The sequence below is a fragment of the Symphalangus syndactylus genome, chromosome 9 (assembly GCF_028878055.3).
Source record: "Symphalangus syndactylus isolate Jambi chromosome 9, NHGRI_mSymSyn1-v2.1_pri, whole genome shotgun sequence".
Lineage (NCBI taxonomy): Eukaryota > Metazoa > Chordata > Mammalia > Primates > Hylobatidae > Symphalangus > Symphalangus syndactylus.
Window position 1 is genome coordinate 57,738,267 of NC_072431.2, and position 19,960 is coordinate 57,758,226.

Here is a 19,960-nt window from a genome sequence, read left to right on the forward strand (position 1 = left end):
CACTGCATAATCCAGGATCACATCAATGTGTGCCTATACCTGTGTTTCCTTCTAAGAGTCTTAAAGCTGTAGTCCTTTTATGTAGGACTTTGGTCCATTTTGAGTTAATTTTTGTGTATCCTGTGAGATAGGGTTCCTTTTGTATGTAGATATCCAGTTTTCGTTTTTTTTCTTCTTCTTTTTTTCTGTGTTTATTTATTTATTTATTGAGACAGAGTCTTGCTCTGTCATCCAGGCTGGAGTGCAGTGGTGCAATCTCAGCTTACTGCAACCTCTGCATCCTAGGTTCAAGTGATTATCGTCTCTGAGCCTCCCAAGAAGCTGTGATTACATGCGTGTGCCACCACACCTGGCTAATTTTTTTTTTTTTTGAGACGCAGTCTCGCTCTGTCGCCCAGGCTAGAGTGCAGTGATGCAATCTTGGCTCACTGCAAGCTCCCCCTCCAGGGTTCACGCCATTCTCCTGCCTCAGCCTCCCGAGTAGCTGGGACTACAGGTGCCTGCCACCATGCTCGGCTAATTTTTTTTGTGTTTTTAGTAGAGATAGGGTTTCACTGTGTTAGCCAGGATGGTCTCAATCTCCTGACCTCGTGATCCGCCTGCCTCAGCCTCCCAAAGTGCTGGGATTACAGGTGTGAGCCACCGTGCCTGGTCCACACCTGGCTAATTTTTGTATTTTCAGTAGAGACAGGGTTTTGCTATGTCAGCCAGACTGGCCTCGGACTCCTGGCCTCCAGCAATCCACCTTCCTTGGCCTCCTGAAGTGCTGGGATATACTTAGTGGGCATGAGCCACCACGCCGGCCAAGATAATCAAGTTTTTCCTGAACCTTTTGTTGAAAACTATCCTATCCTCATTTTATTGCCTTGGCCCCCTTTTTGAAAATCAACTGACTGTAAATATGAGAGTTTCTTTCTGGACTCTCAATTCTATTCCATTGTTCTTTATGTTTATCCTAATTTCAGGACCAGACTGTCTTGATTACTGTAGCTTGGTCATAAGTTTTGAAATCAAGAAGTATAAGTTCCAACTTTGTTCTTTTCAAGATTATTTTGCTTATTATGTCGCTTGCATTTCCATATGAATTTTAGGATCAGCTCGTTAATTTCTTTTAAGAAGGCAGCTGAGATTTTGACAGAGATTGCCTTGAATCTGTAGATTCACCATCTTTTTAAAGCATTTCAGGGCTGGGCGTGGTGGCTCATACCTGTAATCCCAGCACTTTGGGAGGTCAAGGCAGGCAGATCACAAGGTCAGGCTAACACAGTGAAACTCCATCTCTACTAAAAATACAAAAAATTAGCCGAGTGTGGTGGCGGGCGCCTATAGTCCCAGTTACTCGGGAGGCTGAGGCAGGAGAATGGCGTGAACCTGGGAGGCGGAGCTTGCAGTGAGCCAAGATTGCGCCACCGCACTCCAGCCTGGGCAACAGAGTGAGACTCAATCTCAAAAATTAAAGAGCCTCTGTATTGGGTAGTTGAAAATATATAACCTGGTAGGACAGTGAATTTAGAGCATGTGTTTTGTGATCATCTCACAGAGCTTCGTAGCCAACTTTCCTATATCTTCTGTTTCCACTTTCCCATCTAAAAATAGGCTTTTGGAGTATTTCCAATTATTTTTAATACAGATGCAAGCTATCATTGTCCTCATTTAAACTACTTGATAAATTCAGCATATTAAGTCAACATTTTTTGTGACATTGTAATTTGAAATTTATAACATTTTCCAGGTTTAAATTTGGACTTGGCTTTTGAAATCTCTATATACATGTGAGAAAGTTAGAGAAATACATAACTATTTACCAGAAAGCACTCTTAAGTCCTTAGGATTTTATAGCTAGATATTTACCTAGTTCCACAGTTTTATCTGTATAGCAGATAGATGTAGCTTTCCTAAGGAGGGTAGGAAAGTGAGTGTAGGTGGGGACTATTAATGACTGGCCTAAAGTTTGGATCATAGGTCTTAATTTTTTTTGTTTGTTTGTTTGTTTTGTTTTTTTGTTTTTTTTGAGACAGGTTCTCACTCTGTCACCCAGGCTGGAGTGCAGTGATGCAATCTCCGCCCACTGCAGCCTCTGCCTCCTGGGATCACGCAATTCTCCTGCCTCAGCCTCCCGAGTAGCTGGGACTACAGGCGTGTGCCACCAGGCCTGGCTAATTTTTGTATTTTTAGTAGAAACGGGGTTTCACCATGTTGGCCAGGCTGATCTCAAACTCCTGATCACAGGTGATCTGCCTGCCTCCCAAAGTGCTGGGATTACAGGTGTGAGCCACCGCGCCCGGCCCATAGATCCTAATTTTAATTTTAAGAAACCAATAAAAAGAAAGAGGGGCTGGGCATCGTTGCTCATGCATGTAATCCTAGTGCTTTGAGAGGCCAAGGCAGGAGAATTGCTTGAGGCCAGGAGTTCAAGACCAGCCTAGGCAACATAGTGAGATCCTGTCTTTACTAAAAATAAAAATTAAATTAAATTAAAAAAAAAAAACAGATGAACTAGATGGGGTAACAAAAGATACATGAATACAGGTCTGGTATCCCTTATCTGAACTACCTAGGACCAGAATTGCTTTGGACTTATGATTTGGGGATATTTACATAATATATACCATCTGAGCACTGAAAATCTGAAATCCGGCCGAGCCCAGTGGCTCACGCCTGTAATCCCAGCACCTTGGGAGGCGAAAGCAGGCAGATTACCTGAGGTGGGGAGTTCAAGACCAGCCTGACCAACATGGAGAAACCCTGTCTGCACTAAAAATACAAAATTAGCTGGGCGTGGTGGCACATGCCTGTAATCCCAGCTACTTCGGAGGCCAAGGCAGGAGAATCGCTTGAACCTGGGAGGCGGAGGCTGCAGTGACCCACGATCATGCCATTGCACTCCAGCCTGGGCAATGAGAGCAAAACTCCATCTCAAAAAAGAAAAAAAAGAAAATCTGAAGTCCAAAATGTTCCAGAGAGCATCACGTTTGAGCATGACCTTTTGAGTGTCATGTTGATACTCAAAAAGTTTTGAATTTGGGAGCATGTCAGATTTCAGCTTTTCAGATTAGGGATGCTCAACCTGTATGAGTTTTTAAAAAGTCCATTTTGTGTATTATATTCTGTATTAGTTCAGGAAATTACTCTTGAAAACAAAGTATTGCGATTTATATTGGCTTTATCGTAAAGGAGAAGTTCAGTATAGTTTATCAGCAGAATCAATTTTTTTTATATAAACTAGTGGTTCCAGCCTGGGTCCATGATAGCAGTAATGGAAGTCCATAAACTATTTTCAGTGTTTCAAAAAGACCAACAGAAATTTAGATTTAGCTCTAGTAATATTGCACAGGTGAATGAAAGTGTCAAACATTTTTACCCTGATCTACAGTTATTTTAGCTAGGTATAGTAACATTGTTTATTTTTCGCTGGTTAGAATCATTAATTGACAGTTGTACATGTCTCTGGGAAAATGAATTTTAATCTTAGTTTTCCTGTAAAGCATTATAAAATACAGCGTCCAAGTAAAGGTAAAAAAAAAAAAAAAAAAGGAATTATTCAGAGGTGAATTTGAGAACTACTTCTTCGGAAGTTTTTCTTTTCCTTACTATAGTCTGCTTTTAAAACAACTGTGACATGTCCCCTTTTTGGTGACAATTTCAAGTTCAGGTGTTAACTGTTGTTTGACTTCTGTCTCCAGAGATTGCCCTCAGTCCCAATAATCACGAAGTGCACATCTATAAGAAGAATGGGAGCCAGTGGGTGAAAGCTCATGAACTCAAGGAGCACAATGGACACATCACAGGTAAAGGAAGATAGCCATGAGCTTAGTGTGATATTTCCAAATCAGGCACTCTTCCTTTTAGATAAAGAGCCTAATAAACCCAGTTGACCATAATTTTGTTTTCTTTTTTTTTTTTTTTTTTTTGAGACGGAGTATCACTCTGTCGCCCAGGCTGGAGTGCAATGGCGTGATCTCGGCCCACTGCAACCTCCACCTCCCAGGTTCAAGTAATTTTCCTGCCTCAGCTTCCTGAGTAGCTGGGACTACAGGTGCGTGCCACTACGACTGGCTAATTTTTTTATTTTTAGTAGAGACGGGTTTCACCATGTTGGTCAAGCTGGTCTCAAACCCCTGACCTCATGATCTGCCTGCCTTGGCCTCCCAACGTGCTGGGATTACAGGAGTGAGCTACCGCACCTAGCCCATAATATTTAAAGTCATACAGCACTTACTGAATTTCCTTAAAATTTTAGAGAAAATACTATAATGATCTCAGTTGTTAAGTGCTTCTTGTAGCCCCAACTGGTACCCAGCACTCTACTGTTGCTATGGAAAGCACTGAACCTACCCTGAGGACTAAAGAGCTCAAATTAGGAGATGAGACATGAAATTGAAAGCTAGATAACATGAAAATGTAGACAACACGAAAACGTGCACCAAACTATTTCCAAGTGTCTTCCGAAAGTTTCCTTTGTGTTTTTAGGGTAAGAAAGACTTTCCAGAATATTGAAAAGAACAAAGTAATATAATAAACACCCATATCAGATAATCGCCACCAGAATTACCAACTTTTTCCCTGTGCTAGGAGGTAATTTCTTTTCCTGTATCAGGGAACTCAAGGAAAAAGGATATAATAATAAGGAATATTATTCTTGATGATGGTAAAGTCACCACTCACCAGCAGTCCTATTCCTCTCCCCCGGAAGGCAGACTATAATTTGCTATGACAGCATTCCAGTCCATTTTTAATACATTTACATATATGCATATTCATAAACAAGCTTAGGCCAAGCACAGTGACTTACACCTGTAATCCCAGCACTTTGGGAGGCCAAGGCGGGAGGATCGCTTGAACCCAGAAATCCAAGACTAGCCTGGGCAACATGAGACTCCCCCATTAGCACGGTGTGGTGGCACGCACCTGTGGTCCCAGCTACTTGTGAGGCTGAAGTGGGAGGATCACTTGAGATAAGAAGAGCAAGGCTGCAGTGAGCTGTGATCACACCACTGCACTCCAGCCTGCGTGACAGAGCAAGACCCTCGTCTCAAAAAAAAAGAAAAGAGAGAAAACAATCTTTAGGACTACTGACTAGTGTTTTTTGAAGCTACATAAATGGCATGATATTATGCATCTCCGGCAGCCTGCTTTTGCATTCATGATTGTTTCTGAGATCCATCTATGCTGCTGTCTAGATCAAGTTTATTCCTTTTAACTACTGTTTAGCATTTTATATCTCACTTATTTACTCCTTCCTCCATTGAAGGACATTTAGGTTGTTTCAATTTTTCCATATTACACAGAAGTGCTGAATAGGCATCCCTTGATTTCTGTACGTATGTGTGAATGTTTGTAGATGGTAGATGTGTTAATACCACAGGGTATGCATGTCTGCAGTGTTGCCAGGCCTCATCAGATTGCTGTCATTCCCACCTGTCCTGTATGAGAGTGCTTGTTTTCCCACACCCTGCCACATACTTGAGATGGTAAGACCGATGAATGCATGAAAGGTTCATCCATTGCTTCTGTAAGTCGTATTTTCCTGATTAATGGAAAAGTTGAGCATACTTTCAGACGTGTATTAGCCATGAGAGTTTTTCTTCCTTGTGACTGTCCTGTTCATAAATCGTGATCATTTTTTCATTGAGTTTTTGTCTTTTTTCTGTTTTTGTTTGTTTGTTTGTTTGTTTTGAGATGAATCTCATTCTGTCGTCCAGGCTGGAATCTGTCGTCTTGGCTCACTGCAGCCTCTGCCTTCCAAAGTCAAGCAATTCTCCTGCCTCAGCCTCCCAAGTTGCTGGGATTACAGGCGCCTGCCACAATGCCCGGCTAATTTTTGTATTTTTAGTAGAGTTGGGATTTCACTACATTGGCCAGGCTGGTCTCGAACTCCTGACATCAAGTGATCTGCCCGCCTTGGCCTCCCAAAGTGTTGGGATTACAGGTGTGAACCTTTTTTTTTTCATTTAGACAGGGTCTTGCTCTGTTGCCCAGTCACCCAGGCTAGAATGATCATGGCTCACTACAGCCTCAACCTCCTGGGCTCAAGTGATCCTCCCATCTCAGCCTCCCCAGGAGCTGGTACTAAAGGTGTGCACCACCACACCCGGCTAATTTTTTTGTGAAGATAGGTTTCACCATGTTGCCCAGGATGATTTTTTATTCTTTTAGTTGGACTCTGCAATTTTACCTCTAATCACCTAAAATACTGATGAGCTTAGAGATATCCTTACCCAAATAAGAGAACTTAGCATGTTTTGCTATTCTACATCCTTTACAGAAGTTGTCCTGCATTCTTCAGCAATAACTCATGACCACCCTTGCTTTGACTAGTGATTTGTAAATAATGCTCTTGAGCACCAGGAGCTGATATTTCCAAAGCAGCACCACAGACAGCGTTTCTATTTTTGTTGCTGTTCCTTTCCCACAACCTTATTTCTATTGGGTTTGGCCTGTTTTCTTAAGTTCCTTTGCCAGTGGCCTCATAGCCTAAGAATAAGAATACTCATATTTTAAATTGGAGTTTTAGGCCAGGCACAGTGGCTCACACTTGTAATCCCACAACTTTAGGAGGCTGAGGCGGGTGGATCACCTGAAGTCAGGAGTTTGAGACCAACCTGGCCAACATGGTGAAACCCTGTCTCTATTAAAAATACAAAAATTAGCCAGGCGTGGTGGTGAGCACCTGTAATCCCAGCTACTCGGGAGGCTGAGACATGAGAATCGCTTGAACCTGGGAGGCACAGGTTGCGGTGAGCCGAGATGGCGCCACTGCACTCCAGCCTGGGGGATAGAGCAAGACTCTGTCTCCAAAAAAATGAAAAATTTTTTGAGCCGGGTGCAGTGGCTCAAGCCTGTAATCCCACCACTTTGGGAGGCTGAGGTGGGCCAATCACCTGAGGTCAGGAGTTCAAGACCAGCCTGACCAACATGGAGAAACCCCATCTCTACTAAAAATACACAAAATTAGCCAGGCATGGTGGCACACACCTGTAATCCCAGCTACTCAGGAGGCTGAAGCAGGAGAACTGCTTGAACCCGGGAGGCGGAGGTTGCAGTGAGCTGAGATTGTGCCATTGCACACCAGCCTGGGCAATAAGAGCAAAACTTAGTCTCAAAAAAAAAAAAAAAAATTAATTGGAATTTTAGGATTTAAACGGAAATACTTTTAAATGAGAAAAGGCAAAGATGAAAGACCAAAGAAATCGCCAAAAATGTGAAGTATTTAGTGTGTGTTTTTTTCCTCTACTTCTCTTCTGGGGTCCTTTCAACTTGGGCCTGTTTTCTGTCTAGCTGCTCACATGGCATTTTTTAGATCTGAAAAAACTTGTTGGAAAAATCTAAATATAACTCTGGGGCAGGAGATCAAGGATCAGACATATTTTCTCAGAAAGATAGTAATTTTAGGGGGAAAAATATTTTCTAAAGCATTCTAGAAGAAAAAAATCGTCCATACTACAAAGAAAAGAAGTGTGGCAAACATCAGGGATATCAGAGTTCTGAGGTTTTATTCTTTTGTGTTAAATATTTGATTGTTCCCCTTTTTAAGAAACATGTTTTGTTACCATGGAAAATTTTAAACAGATTTAAAAAAAAGTGGAATAGTATAATGAGCCTTTTATACCCAGCACCTAGATTCCACAATTATCAAGTAACAGCCAATCTTGTTCTTCTCAATTCACTTCCTCCTTTCCTGTACTAATTTGAAGCACATCCCAGACATTATATTGTTTCATATTTCAGTTTGCATCTCTAAAAGATAATGATTTTTCTTTTTAATAATAATAAATATTGATTGGGCTTACACCTGTAATCCCAGTGCTTTGGGAGGCTGAGGCAGGCAGATCACTTGAGCCCAGGAGTTCAAGACCAGCCTGGGCAACATGGTGAAACCCCGTCTCTACAAAAAATTAGCCACGCATGGTGGCTTGCACCTGTAGTCCCAGCTACTCAGGAGGCTGAGGTAGAAGGATTTCATGAGCCTGGGAGGTTGAGGCTGCAGTGAGCTATGATCATACCACTGCACTCCAGTCTGGGTGATAAAGTGAGACCCTGTCTCAAAAAAGAAAAAAAATCTAAAATCTAATAAAGAGGACTGCAAGCAAAATTATCTTGTAATGAATAAATAAAATACACATCACTTAGAATACAGTCTCATATTTTCTTCCCTTCAGTGGTACAAAAAATTGAGCTGACATTTCATGCAGGTAAATGAATGAATAAACTAAACTCTTCATACTACTTTTTTTTGAGACAGAGTCTCGCACTGTCGCCCAGGCTGGAGTGCAGTGGTGCGATCTTGGCTCACTGCAAGCTCCCTCTCCCGGGTTCACGCCATTCTCCTGCCTCAGTCTCCTGAGTAGTTGGGACTACACGCGCCTGCCAGCACGCCCAGCTAATTTTTCGTATTTTTAGTAGAGACAACGTTTCACCATGTTAGCCAGGATGGTCTCTATCTCCTGACCTCGTGATCTGCCTGCCTCGGCCTCCCAAAGTGCTGGGATTACAGGTGTGAGCCACCACGCCCGGCCTAACTCTTCATACTACTGAAGTCACTATGACTTATGGGTAATTGAGGCTTGGATTTATATTTGTCTTTTTTCCATATAAATGTCAAGAATGCTAATTATTAATTTTTAGAGAGAGATCTGTAATAAATATTTATTAGTAATATTTCTGTACTTTTTAATGTGAAATTATATTTATAGAAAATACTTCATCAAGGCTGGGTGCTATGGCTCATGCCTGTAATCCCAACACTTTGGGAGGCCGAGGCAGGCAGATTGCCTGAAGTCAGGAGTTCAAGACCAGCCTGGTCAACATGGTGAAACCCCGTCTCTACTAAAAATACAAAAGTTAGCCGGGCATGGTGGCATCCGCCTGTAATCCCAACTACTCGGGAGGCTGAGGCAGGAGAATCGCTTGAACGCAGGAGGCAGAGGTTGCAGTGAGCTGAGATCGTGCCATTGTACTCCACCCTGGGCTACGAGAGCAAAACTCCATCTCAAAAAAAAAAGAAAAGAAAAGAAAAGAAAATACCTCATCAATAAATGTTAAATGAGTCATGGTAAATTTTGCTCTTGGTATGTAAGAAACTGACGTTGACTCTTGGTATATGAGAAACTGACCTTGACTTTGGGATTCTTCACAGAGGTACCAGATAAGTAAAGTCTCATCAAATAAGAAAAATAAACCTTACATTCAGATACACATTTAGGTATCTTCCTGGTTTAGATGCAAAGAAACAAGGATTCTTTCACAGGACCTGCGTAATGTAGAAAAGGTTTTCAGTATGGTTCAACTAACAGTGACTTTCAGAAGAATATATGATGAATCACAATATATATTTCCCCTCTTTACACTAAAGATTATTTTTATTTACCCTGTATGCTGTTTTAGTTGAATGCCATGTAGCAGACTGTTGGTTAATATCATAGAGTGAGGTCTGTTAATGAATACAGTTATTTTCACACAAAAAAAAAGTCTAATAAAAAGGAAAGAAAAAACTAATGAATCTTCAGATCTTTAGAAGTCTTAGAAATGTGTGAATGGGTGGAAAGAATGCCCCCGTTTAGTTTTGTAAAGTCTGTAATTATAAAACAGCTCTTCTACACGGCCTTATAGACAATCCTGAGTCCCAGATGCTTTGCAGAGAAGCATCCGTGCCTTTCCTTGAGGCGGTGATCAGGACATAGATAGTGGGAAGGACGTGCCTGGGAGGAAGGTCCCAAGACCACGTCTCATCCTGGCATGCCAGTGCCACCCACCTGCCTGTGCCGCAGTTGTTTGTCATTGACTGGGCAAAGCAGATGACCCATGTCTCACTTGCAGGTATTGACTGGGCTCCCAAGAGCGACCGCATCGTCACTTGTGGGGCAGACCGCAATGCCTATGTCTGGAGTCAGAAGGATGGTGTCTGGAAGCCAACCCTGGTGATCCTGAGAATTAATCGCGCAGCTACTTTTGTGAAGTGGTCCCCCCTAGAGAACAAATTTGCTGTGGGAAGTGGAGCACGACTCATTTCTGTTTGTTACTTTGAGTCTGAAAATGACTGGTGAGTGACATCTGAACTTTTTCTATCCCTCTCTGTAGAATTTACATTTGCACTGCTGTTTTTTCTCATAACTCCAGTTTTTTCTCATCTGGAGTTGTGTGGTTTTTTTCTCTGAAATTCTCGATTCTGTCTGAGCATTTTCCCTTCTCATGTGCATGTTAAGTTAAATCGCACGTTTTTTATATTAACATAGAGCTATTGTGTCCATGTTCTGATCGCCTTTTGTTTTTTTTTTTTTTTTTTTTTTTTTTTTTTTGAGACAGAGTCTCACTCTGTTGCCCAGGCTGGATGGAGTGCAGTGGCACGATCTTGGCTCACTGCAACCTCCGCCCCCCGGTTCAAGCAATTCTCCTGCCTCAGCCTCCTGAGTAGCTGGGATTACAGTCACCTGCCATCGCGCCTGGCTAATTTTTGTAGTTTTTGTAGAGATGAGGTTTCACCATCTTGGCCAGGCTGGTCTTGAACTCCTGACCTCGTGATCCACCACCTTGGCCTCCCAAAGTGCTTGGATTACAGGTGTGAGCCACCATGTCTAGCCAATGTTCTCCTTTCTTTAAAGCTTATTTGCCAACCAAATCTGTGTCTTGGTGTAATATTTTACTTGTTTAAACTGTTGAAGTCAAAACTCACTAGAATCTTAGAAGTCTAATCAGGCTATTGCACATTTTTTAAATAAATCACTTCTTGCTGACTCAGTCAAAACACAGATTTATTTTATGGCCAAAACTTATTTTAACTATTCCTTCCTGTTTATTTTGATAAGAAAACAGTTATTCTCCAGCCTGGCCAAGATGGTGAAACCCCATCTCTACTAAAAATACAAAAATTAATCGGCACAGTGGCAGGCACCTGTAATCCCAACTACTCGGGAGGAGGCAGGAGAATCATTTGAACTCAGGGGGTGGAGGTTGCAGTGAGCCGATATTGTGCCACTGCACTCCAGCCTGGGTGGCAAAGCGAGACTCCATCTCAAAAAGAAAATAATAATTATTATTCTATCTGGCATGTGTTCAGCATGACTAGTAAATATCCTTCAACATAAAGTTGTCATTTAGTACTAAACTGGCAGTGTTTGTGTTTCTACTAAAAATAGCAGAGTACACATGGCTCTTTGTAGCCATTTTGTTATTTGTATTCTGCTGAAATTGAAAGAAAGGGATTATCATGTTACCTTTGTAATTTAGTAAAACTTCAGAAATTTTATTTTTCGAAAAGAGATTGGGAATTTGCGGTAAAATTGAGTTATGGGGTGGGTGCAGTGGCTCATGCCTGTAACCCCAGCACTTTGGGAGGCCAAGGCAGGTGGATCACCTGAGGTCGGGAGTTCAAGACCAGCCTGACCAACATGGATAAACCCTGTCTCTACTAAAAATACAAAAAAATTAACGGAGTGTGGTGGCACATGCCTGTAATCCCAGCTACCTGGGAGACTGAGGCAGGAGAATCTCTTGAATCCAGGAGGCAGAGGTTGCGGTGAGCCGAGATCATGCCATTGCACTCCAGCCTGGGCATCAAGAGTGAAACTCTGCCTCAAAAAAAAAAAAAAATTGAGTTACGAATTTGAAACATACATTTTTCTTTCAAATGTGAAATCAAGGCTAACAAATTGTTACCTGCTAGAAATGATTTGGAAGTTTCATTGTAATGAGATAGGAAACTAACTTCATTAATATTCTTTCAAGGCTAAACTTTATGTCAGCTGGTACTCCTTGCAATCTTACAGATTTCTACAGGAAACTATTCTTCCAAGTTTAGCTTCAACCTCAGTCATTGTTTACATTTTTATTCGTTGAGAATTAGGCTCAAGTATAGGTAAATTGGACTTTATTATGGTACAAGGTATTATCTTTGAACAAGCTATATGTTTAGGGCAGTTTTTCAGCTGTAGAACAATTATTTCATATTTCGTAGGAGTACTTTAAAACAACTTCTCAGAAGCTTATAATTCAGCCATATGAACTAATTATTTTGCTTGCTATCTTTTCCTTAATTAAACAAATTACATTATAAAGGCCAGGCACGGTAGCTTACGCCTGCAATCCCAGCACTTTGCGAGGCCAAGGCAGGCGGATCACGAAGTCAAGAGTTCGAAGCCAGCCTGGCCAACATGGAGAAACCACATCTCTGCTAAAAATACAAAATATTAGCCAGGCATGGTGGCGCATGCCTATACTCCCAGCTACTTGGGAGTCTGAGGCAGGAGAATTGCTTGAACCAGGGAGGTGGAGGTTGCAGTGAGCCGAGACCATGCCACTGCACTCCAGCCTGGGCAACACAGCAAGACTCTGTCTCAAAAAATATATATACCTTATGAAACAATTCAATATACTGTCTTTTTCTCCTTTTTTAGAGACTTTGTGGGGGATTTTGGTTTTTTATTTTATTTATTTATTTGTTTTTTGAGACAGAGTTTCTCTCTGTCACCCAGTCTGGAATGCAGTGGTACAAACACGGCTCACTGCAGTCTCCAACTCCTGGGATCCAGCAGTCTTGCCACTTCAGCCTCCCAAGTAGTTGGGACTACAGGTTTGCACCACCACACCTGGCTAATTTTTTGATTATTTGTGGAGACAGGTTCTCCCTTTGTTGCCCAGGCTGATCTCAAATTCCTGTCTGTACTCAAGCAATCCTCCTGCTTTGGTCTCCCAAAGTGCTGGGAGTATAGTTGCAAGCCTCTGCACCTGGCTGTCTTTTTCAGAATGAACTTCTTCAGATAGGATACTAAGAAAGTGATTCTGTAGTCAGGCGTGGTGGCTCATGCCTATAATCCTAGCACTTTGGGAGGCTCAGGCAGGTGGATCGCCTGAGACCAGGAGTTTGAGACCAGCCTGGCCAACACAGTGAAGGCTAATCTCTTCTAAAATTACAAAAATTAGCCAGGCGTGGTGGCGCAAGCCTATAATCCCAGCTATCAGGAGGCTGAGGCACAAGAATTGCTTGAACACAGGAGGCGGAGGTTGCAGTGAGCTAAGATCTTGCCACTGCACTCCAGCCTGGGCGACAGAGTAAGACTCTGTCTCAAAAAAATAAATAAATAAAAGAAAGTGATTCTCGTTTGACCCCGGGAGGTGGAGGTTGCGGTGAGCTGAGATCGTGCCATTGCACTCCAGCCTGGGCAACAAGAGCGAAACTCCGTCTCAAAAAAAAAAGAAAGTGATTCTATAGAAAGGTAATTTAGCATTCAAGGAAAGGCATTGGCTCAATATTTAGTCTCTCAACTGTTGAGCAACCAGACATGATTGGTTTTTAAACAGCAGTTTGGGGGCAGAAATGAATTAGTTAAGCCAAAATACTGACTGGTCCTAGACATAAATCATCTCTTTTGGATGGTGCTAGAGAATTAGAGGCTAATCCCCAACATGAGGTTCTTCTAATTTCTTGGTTGTGATTTTTCGATGAAAGAAACTAAAAAGAATTTGCAGATTCACGGAGACTTGGGAAGGATATTAAGCTGTCTTACAACCCCAAATTCACCAAAAATGGGATAGCAAATCACGGAATATTCATGATAAAAATTGAAGTATTTTCAAACTTCAGTTTTTATCTCAGAGGTTAACGTCATATGTAATCCGAAATCTCACGAAAAAGTAACTGAGTTAATCAATATATATGCTTACTAATGAGGACCACTGAAAACCAGCTGTTGTGCTGAGAACATCAAGGCCAGGAGTGGAGAAGGGCCTGTTCATGGTTCTTTTCCTTTCTGTCCTTTAGAAATGCACCTTGTCAGCTGGGCGCAGTGGCTCATGCCTGTAATCCCAGCACTTTGGGAGGCTGAGGCCGGTAGATCGCTTGAGCCCAAGAGTTTGAGACCAGCCTGGGCAACATGGAGAAATCTCATCTCTACAAAAAATACAAAAATTAGCCTGTCTCAAATCATAACCTGGTCTCAAAAAACCTTGTCTCTGGCAGAAGGCCTGGTGACTGACAGAAGAACGTTGAATGCTCTGTTACTTTTCTATAGAATCTTTTTTTATAGAAACCTATCTGAAAAAGTTTATTCTGAAAAAGATAATATTCTGAATTGTTTCATAGTTTTTTTTTTTAATTATGGAAAAGTGTGGCATACTTAGGTGTTTTCACCCGACATACATTCGTAGGTCATTTGGGGATGCTAGTTGAGTGGATAAACTGAAACAGTTTTCCCCTCTCATAGGTGGGTGAGCAAGCACATTAAAAAGCCGATTCGCTCCACAGTCCTCAGTTTGGATTGGCATCCCAACAACGTTTTGCTGGCAGCAGGATCATGTGACTTCAAATGCAGGTGGGAACTGATAGACTTGAGCCATGCATTCTTCATCCTTCAACAAATAATTTTGGGTTCTCTTTCTTTGTTTTTTGTTTTGTTGTTGTTGTTGTTTTGAGACAGGGTCTCACTCTCACCCAGGCTGGAGTACAGTGGCACCATCATAGCTCACTGCAGCCTCCAATTCCTGGGCTCAAGCGATCCTCCAGCCTCAGCCTCCAGAGTAGTTGGGACTACAGGCATATGCCACCACACCTGGCTAATTTTTTAAAAATTGTTTTTATTCTTTGTAGAGATGGGGTCTTGCTATGTTGCCCAGGTTGGTCTTGAACTCCTGGCCTCAAGTGATCCTCCCTCCTTGGCCTCCTAAAGTGCTGGGATTACAGGCATGAGCCAGTGTGCCTGGCCTGTAAGGTTCCTTTTCTTTGCAAGGTACTGCACTAGGCACTGTGAGGGACTCAAAAATGAGGCCTGGTGCTGTGGCTCACACCTGTAATCCCAGCACTTTGGGAGGCCAAGGTGGGCGGATCACCTGGGGTCGGAAGTTCAAGACCAACTTGGCCAACATGGTGAAACCCCATGTCTACTAAAAATACAAAAGAGGCCAGGCGCAGTAGCTCACGCCTGTAATCCCAGCACTTTGGGAGGCTGAGGTGGACGGATCACAAGGTCAGGAGATCGAGACCATCCTGGCTAACACAGTGAAAACCCATCTCTACTAAAAAATACAAAAAATTAGCCAGGCATGGTGGCGGGTGCCTGTAGTCCCACCTACTTGGGAGGCTGAGGCAGGAGAATGGTGTGAACTTGGGAGGCGGGGCTTGCAGTGAGCCGAGATCGCACCACTGCACTCCAGCCTGGGTGACAGAGCGAGACTCTGTCTCAAAATAAATAAATAAATAAATAAATAAAAGTTAGCCTGGTGTGGTCACATACGCCTGTAATCCCAGCTACTTAGGAGGCTAGGGCATGAGAATCATTTGAACCCGGGAGGTGGAGGTTGCAGTGAGCTGAAATCACACCACTGCACTCCAGCCTGGGCGACAGAGTGAGACTCCGTCTCAAAAAGCAAAAAAAAAAAACCAAAAAAATGGAAGCAGCTTGTGATCTAGAAAAGGAGCTCAAGCGTGGTGATTAAAAGAACAAGTTCATAAGTCACTGAGGTAAAAAGAAATCCACTTGGAAGTGGGGTAGGAGGGAGAGGCAATGGTGGGGCCAGCAAAGATTTCCTTAAGTGTAAGAATATCTGTGGTTTAGAGGGGAGGATTAGCATGTACTCTGTCTCTGTCTCTTTCTCACCATCTCTTTCTGTCTCTCCCTTTCTCCCTGTCTTTCTTGACAATATTTTTCTCATTTCATATTCCAGGCAGCAGTCTCTGCAAATTCCAAAGTGAAATGATTAATAAAACATAGCTAAACAGTGCACTGCTAAGCTGTTATTGTGCTGTTCTTTCAGTTAAAGCTTTTTATTTTGTCATTAGCTTGAAGCTAGAAGAAATGCAGCCACTTTGCTAAGAACTTTAAGGATCATACCATGGAATTCCATGTAATTGCTTTTTAAAGTTGTTCTTTCTCAAGAATATGCTTTTTTCCCTTTAGCTGAAAGGAAAGCAAAGCAAATAAATGTTGCTTCGTGTTGACTATATGGTAGGTTGGCAGATGAGGTGCACTTTTTTTTTTTTTTTTTTTTTTTTTTTTGAGACAAGGTCTTGCTCTGTCACCCAGGCTGGAGTGTGGTGGTGCGGTCATAGCTCCCTGCAGCTTCAACCTCCCGGACTCAAGCAATCCTCCCACCTCAGCCTCCTGAGTAGCTGGGACCACAGGCATGAGCCACCATGCCTGGCCGATTTTGTTTATTTTTTGTAGAGATGAGGTCTCACTATGTTGCCCAGGCTGGTCTCAAACTCCTGGGCTCAAAGGATCCTTTTGCCTTGGCCTCCCAAAGTGCTGGGCTTACAGGGATGAGCCACTACACTCAGCTGGGATACACTTTCTTCAGTAACTGTGGAGAATTCCCAGAAAACCAGGCTAGTGGCTTATATCCAGGAATACTCAAAGCTTAAAAAAAAAGAGAGAGAGATGTGTTTGAGTTTGGCAGAGAGGATGGAGGTCACGGGAGTGTCAAGGCACATTATATTCTGGACCTGTGTTACTTGTGATTTCTTAACCAGAGTCATTGGAAAATAGAACTAGGTGGCAGTAACCCGCACCACCTGGATTCTTTGATGGTTGTGAAAATAGGTTGCAGTTATTTTATTAATATTAATTTCCCCGAGTTTCTCTGTCACAAAAGCTGGAGTGCAGTGGTGTGATCTTGGCTCACTGCAACCTCTGCCTCCCAGGTTCAAGTGATTCTCATGCCTCAGCCTCCCAAGCAGCTGGGATTGCAGGCGTGCACCACCATGCCTGGCTAAATTTTTTTTTTGTATTTTGGTAGAGACGGGGTTTCACCATGTTGGCCAGGCTGGTCTCGAACTCCTGGCCTCGACCCATCCACCTGCCTCGGCCTCCCAAAGTGCTGGGGTTACAGGCATGAGCCACTGCAACTGGCCCAGTCCTGTGGGTATGGGTCTGTCCCATTCGTGTTCCCGAGTTGGTGGCTGAGAGCCACTAGTTCTTTCTTGGCCTTCTAAGACTAAAGCAGCCGCTGTCATGATGCAGATTTAAAGCACAGTGTTTCTACTGTCTCATCATATAACCTCACATAACTCACAGTCCTCTGCCAGGCATCTTCCAGAGCCTCTGTACTGCCATTGTCATTTGGGGTGGTAGGGGGGATACCTCGGTTTTTCTAGGGAGCCTTTAGGTTCAGCAGTTTTTTGAAGAGAAGAAGGTGTGCAAAGTAGAAATCACATTGGAGGGCAAAAGGGCCCTAAAGGGTAGACTTCCAGCCGTTCCCCTTTGCCCTTAACTCTGGGCCAGAACATCCTCACACACAGCGTGTGGAATTAGATAAAAGAGTGAGTTAGTGGAAACTGGCGACACCACCTATAAAAGACCCGCCTCCATCTTAAGCTATTCCTGCCACAGAGACTGGACAGTGGGCCTGAGGGTCCAGGGAGCCTGCCCACTCCTTGTCACTGGCCTCCCTTGGCTTTCTCTTGGGGTGTGTTTTTAAAAGGGTCAACACCATTAGTTTGTTGCGGGTTGGCAAATAGTTTCCGCTCTCCCACCGTTGACTGTGCAGGCTTCCTGGAGTACTGTGTTGAGAGTGATGGTAAAGTAGACAGGAAAGAATGCTGTGGCCATTTAGCAAGGTCTCATGTGGGCAAGGGAGGGATGGGACAGCAAGATCTCCCCAGAATGTGCAGTCCATGAGGACAGGTCTTTTGTGGTCACTACTTCAGAACCTGGCACCCAGAGCCTGACACACAGTAGGTGCTTTGATAGTATCTAGGGTATGATTAGCTAGGCGCAGTGGCACACATCTGTAATCCCGGCATTTTGGGAGGCTGAGGCAGGAGCATTGCCTGATCCCAGGAGTTTAAGACCAGCCTGGGCAACACAGCAAGACCCCATCTCTACAAAAAATTTTAAAATATTAGCTGGGCATAATATGAACCTGTAGTCCCAGCTACTCGAGAGGCTGAGGCAGGAGGATCACTTGAGCCCAGGAGTTGGCTGCAGTGAGCTTTGATCATATCACTACACTCCATCCCGGGCAACAGAGCCAGACCCCCGTCTCTTAAAAAAAAAAAAAAGTTGGGGGGGCTCAGGCGTGGTGCCTCATGCCTGTAATCCCAGCACTTTGGGAGGCCAAGGCAGGTGAATCACCTGAGGTCAGGGGTTCAAGACCAGCCTGGTCAACATGGTGAAACCCCATCTCTACTAAAAATACAAAATTAGCCAGGCGTGGTGGCACATGCCTGTAATCCCAGCTACTTGGGCGGCTGAGGGCAGGAGAATCGCTTGAACCCAGGACGCAGAGGTTGCGGTGAGCCAAGATCATGCCATTGCACTGCAGTCTGGGCGACAAGAGCAAAACGTTGTCCCCCAAATATATATATATATATATATATATACTAGAATATGGATTTGCCAAACTTGGGTTGGCCTGTAGATAGCTCTAACAATAATTCTGTTACTTGAGAGGTTTGAATATCTGAACTTACCTATCATGATTTATTTTTATATTTTATTTTATTTTATTTTATATTTTATTTTATTTATTTTATTTTTTATTTTTTGTGATGGAGTCTCGCTCTGTCACCCAGGCTGGAGTGCAGTGGCGCGATCTTGGCTCACTGCAAGCTCCGCCTCCCGGGTTCACGCCATTCTCCTGCCTCAGCCTCTCCAAGTAGCTGGGACTACAGGCACCTGCCACCACGCCCGGCTAATTTTTTGTATTTTTTTAGTAGAGACAGGGTTTCACCATGGTCTCGATCTCCTGACCTCGTGATCCGCCCGCCTCAGCCTCCCAAAGTGCTGGGATTACAAGCGTGAGCCACCGCGCCCGGCCATATTTTTTATTTTATTTTTGAGACGGTGTCTCGCTCTGTCGCTCAGCCTGGAGTGCAGTGGCACGATCTTGGCTCACTGCAAGCTCTGCCTTCTGGGTTCACGCCATTCTCCTGCCTCAGCCTCCTGAGTAGCTGGGACTACAGGAACCCGCCACCACACCTGGCTAATTTTCTGTATTTTTAGTAGAGACGAGGTTTCACTGTATTAGCCAGGATGGTCTCGATCTCCTGACCTCATGATCCGCCTGCCTCGGCCTCCCAAAGTGCTGGGATTACAGGCGTGAGCCACCGCACCCGGCCTTATTTATTTATTTATTTATTTATTGAGATGGAGTTTCACTCTTGTTGCCCAGGCTGGAGTGCAATGGCGCGCGATCTCGGCTCACTGCAACCTCCGCCTTCCGGGTTCACGCGATTCTCCTGGGTAGCTGGGATTACAGGCATGCGCCACCACGCTTGGCTAATTGTGTATTTTTAGTAGAGACGGGGTTTCTCCATGTTGGTCAGGCTGGTCTCGAACTCCCGACCTCAGGTGATCCACCCACCTAGGCCTCCCAAAGTGCTAGGATTACAGGCCTGAGCCACCGTGCCCAGCTCATGTTTTATTTTAATGAGTCAACCTCTTTGCATTCTGAGATTCCTTGTGGCAGCTGCCTATGGCCTGTTTCTATATACATATATTTTCATTTGCTTTTTCCTTTTCTCTCTGCCCTTTGAACAGAGTGTTTTCTGCCTACATTAAAGAAGTGGATGAAAAGCCAGCCAGCACACCCTGGGGCAGCAAGATGCCTTTTGGGCAGCTGATGTCAGAGTTTGGTGGCAGTGGCACTGGTGGCTGGGTCCACGGGGTCAGCTTCTCTGCCAGTGGGAGCCGCCTGGCCTGGGTCAGCCACGACAGCACCGTGTCTGTTGCTGATGCCTCAAAAAGTGTGCAGTGAGTATTTGCCTTTCATTTGGAAGGTGGGGAACAAGGGGTGGGATCTCTCACCAGCTGAACCAGGACTGCCCTTCCTGGGGTGTTAGCACAGGGGACAAACATAAAAACCTTAATCAGGCCAGGCGTGGTGGCTCACGCCTGTAATCCCAGCACTTTGGGAGGCCGAGGTGGGTGGATCACAAGGTCAGGAGTTCAAGACCAGCCTGGCCAAGATGGTGAAACCCTGTCTCTACTAAAAATAAAAAAATTAGCCAGGTGTGGTGGCAGGCGCCTGCACT

General features: G+C 43.8%; 1 protein-coding gene across 3 annotated transcripts in view; it reads left to right on the forward strand.

Moving 5' to 3' along the window:
- The window catches only part of ARPC1A (actin related protein 2/3 complex subunit 1A), a 41,548-nt gene that overhangs the window by 9,333 nt on the left and 12,255 nt on the right, over window positions 1–19,960 (forward strand). For all 3 annotated transcript variants that reach the window (XR_010122516.1, XM_055292523.2, XM_063646184.1), the window contains exons 3-6: window positions 3,684–3,788; window positions 9,817–10,039; window positions 14,196–14,303; window positions 19,467–19,679. Coding sequence is in view for 2 of the 3 variants with exons in the window: in XM_055292523.2 (XP_055148498.2) it covers window positions 3,684–3,788; window positions 9,817–10,039; window positions 14,196–14,303; window positions 19,467–19,679 (649 nt within the window). In the remaining variant the exon portion in view is untranslated. The remainder of the gene's footprint in view (window positions 1–3,683; window positions 3,789–9,816; window positions 10,040–14,195; window positions 14,304–19,466; window positions 19,680–19,960) is intronic.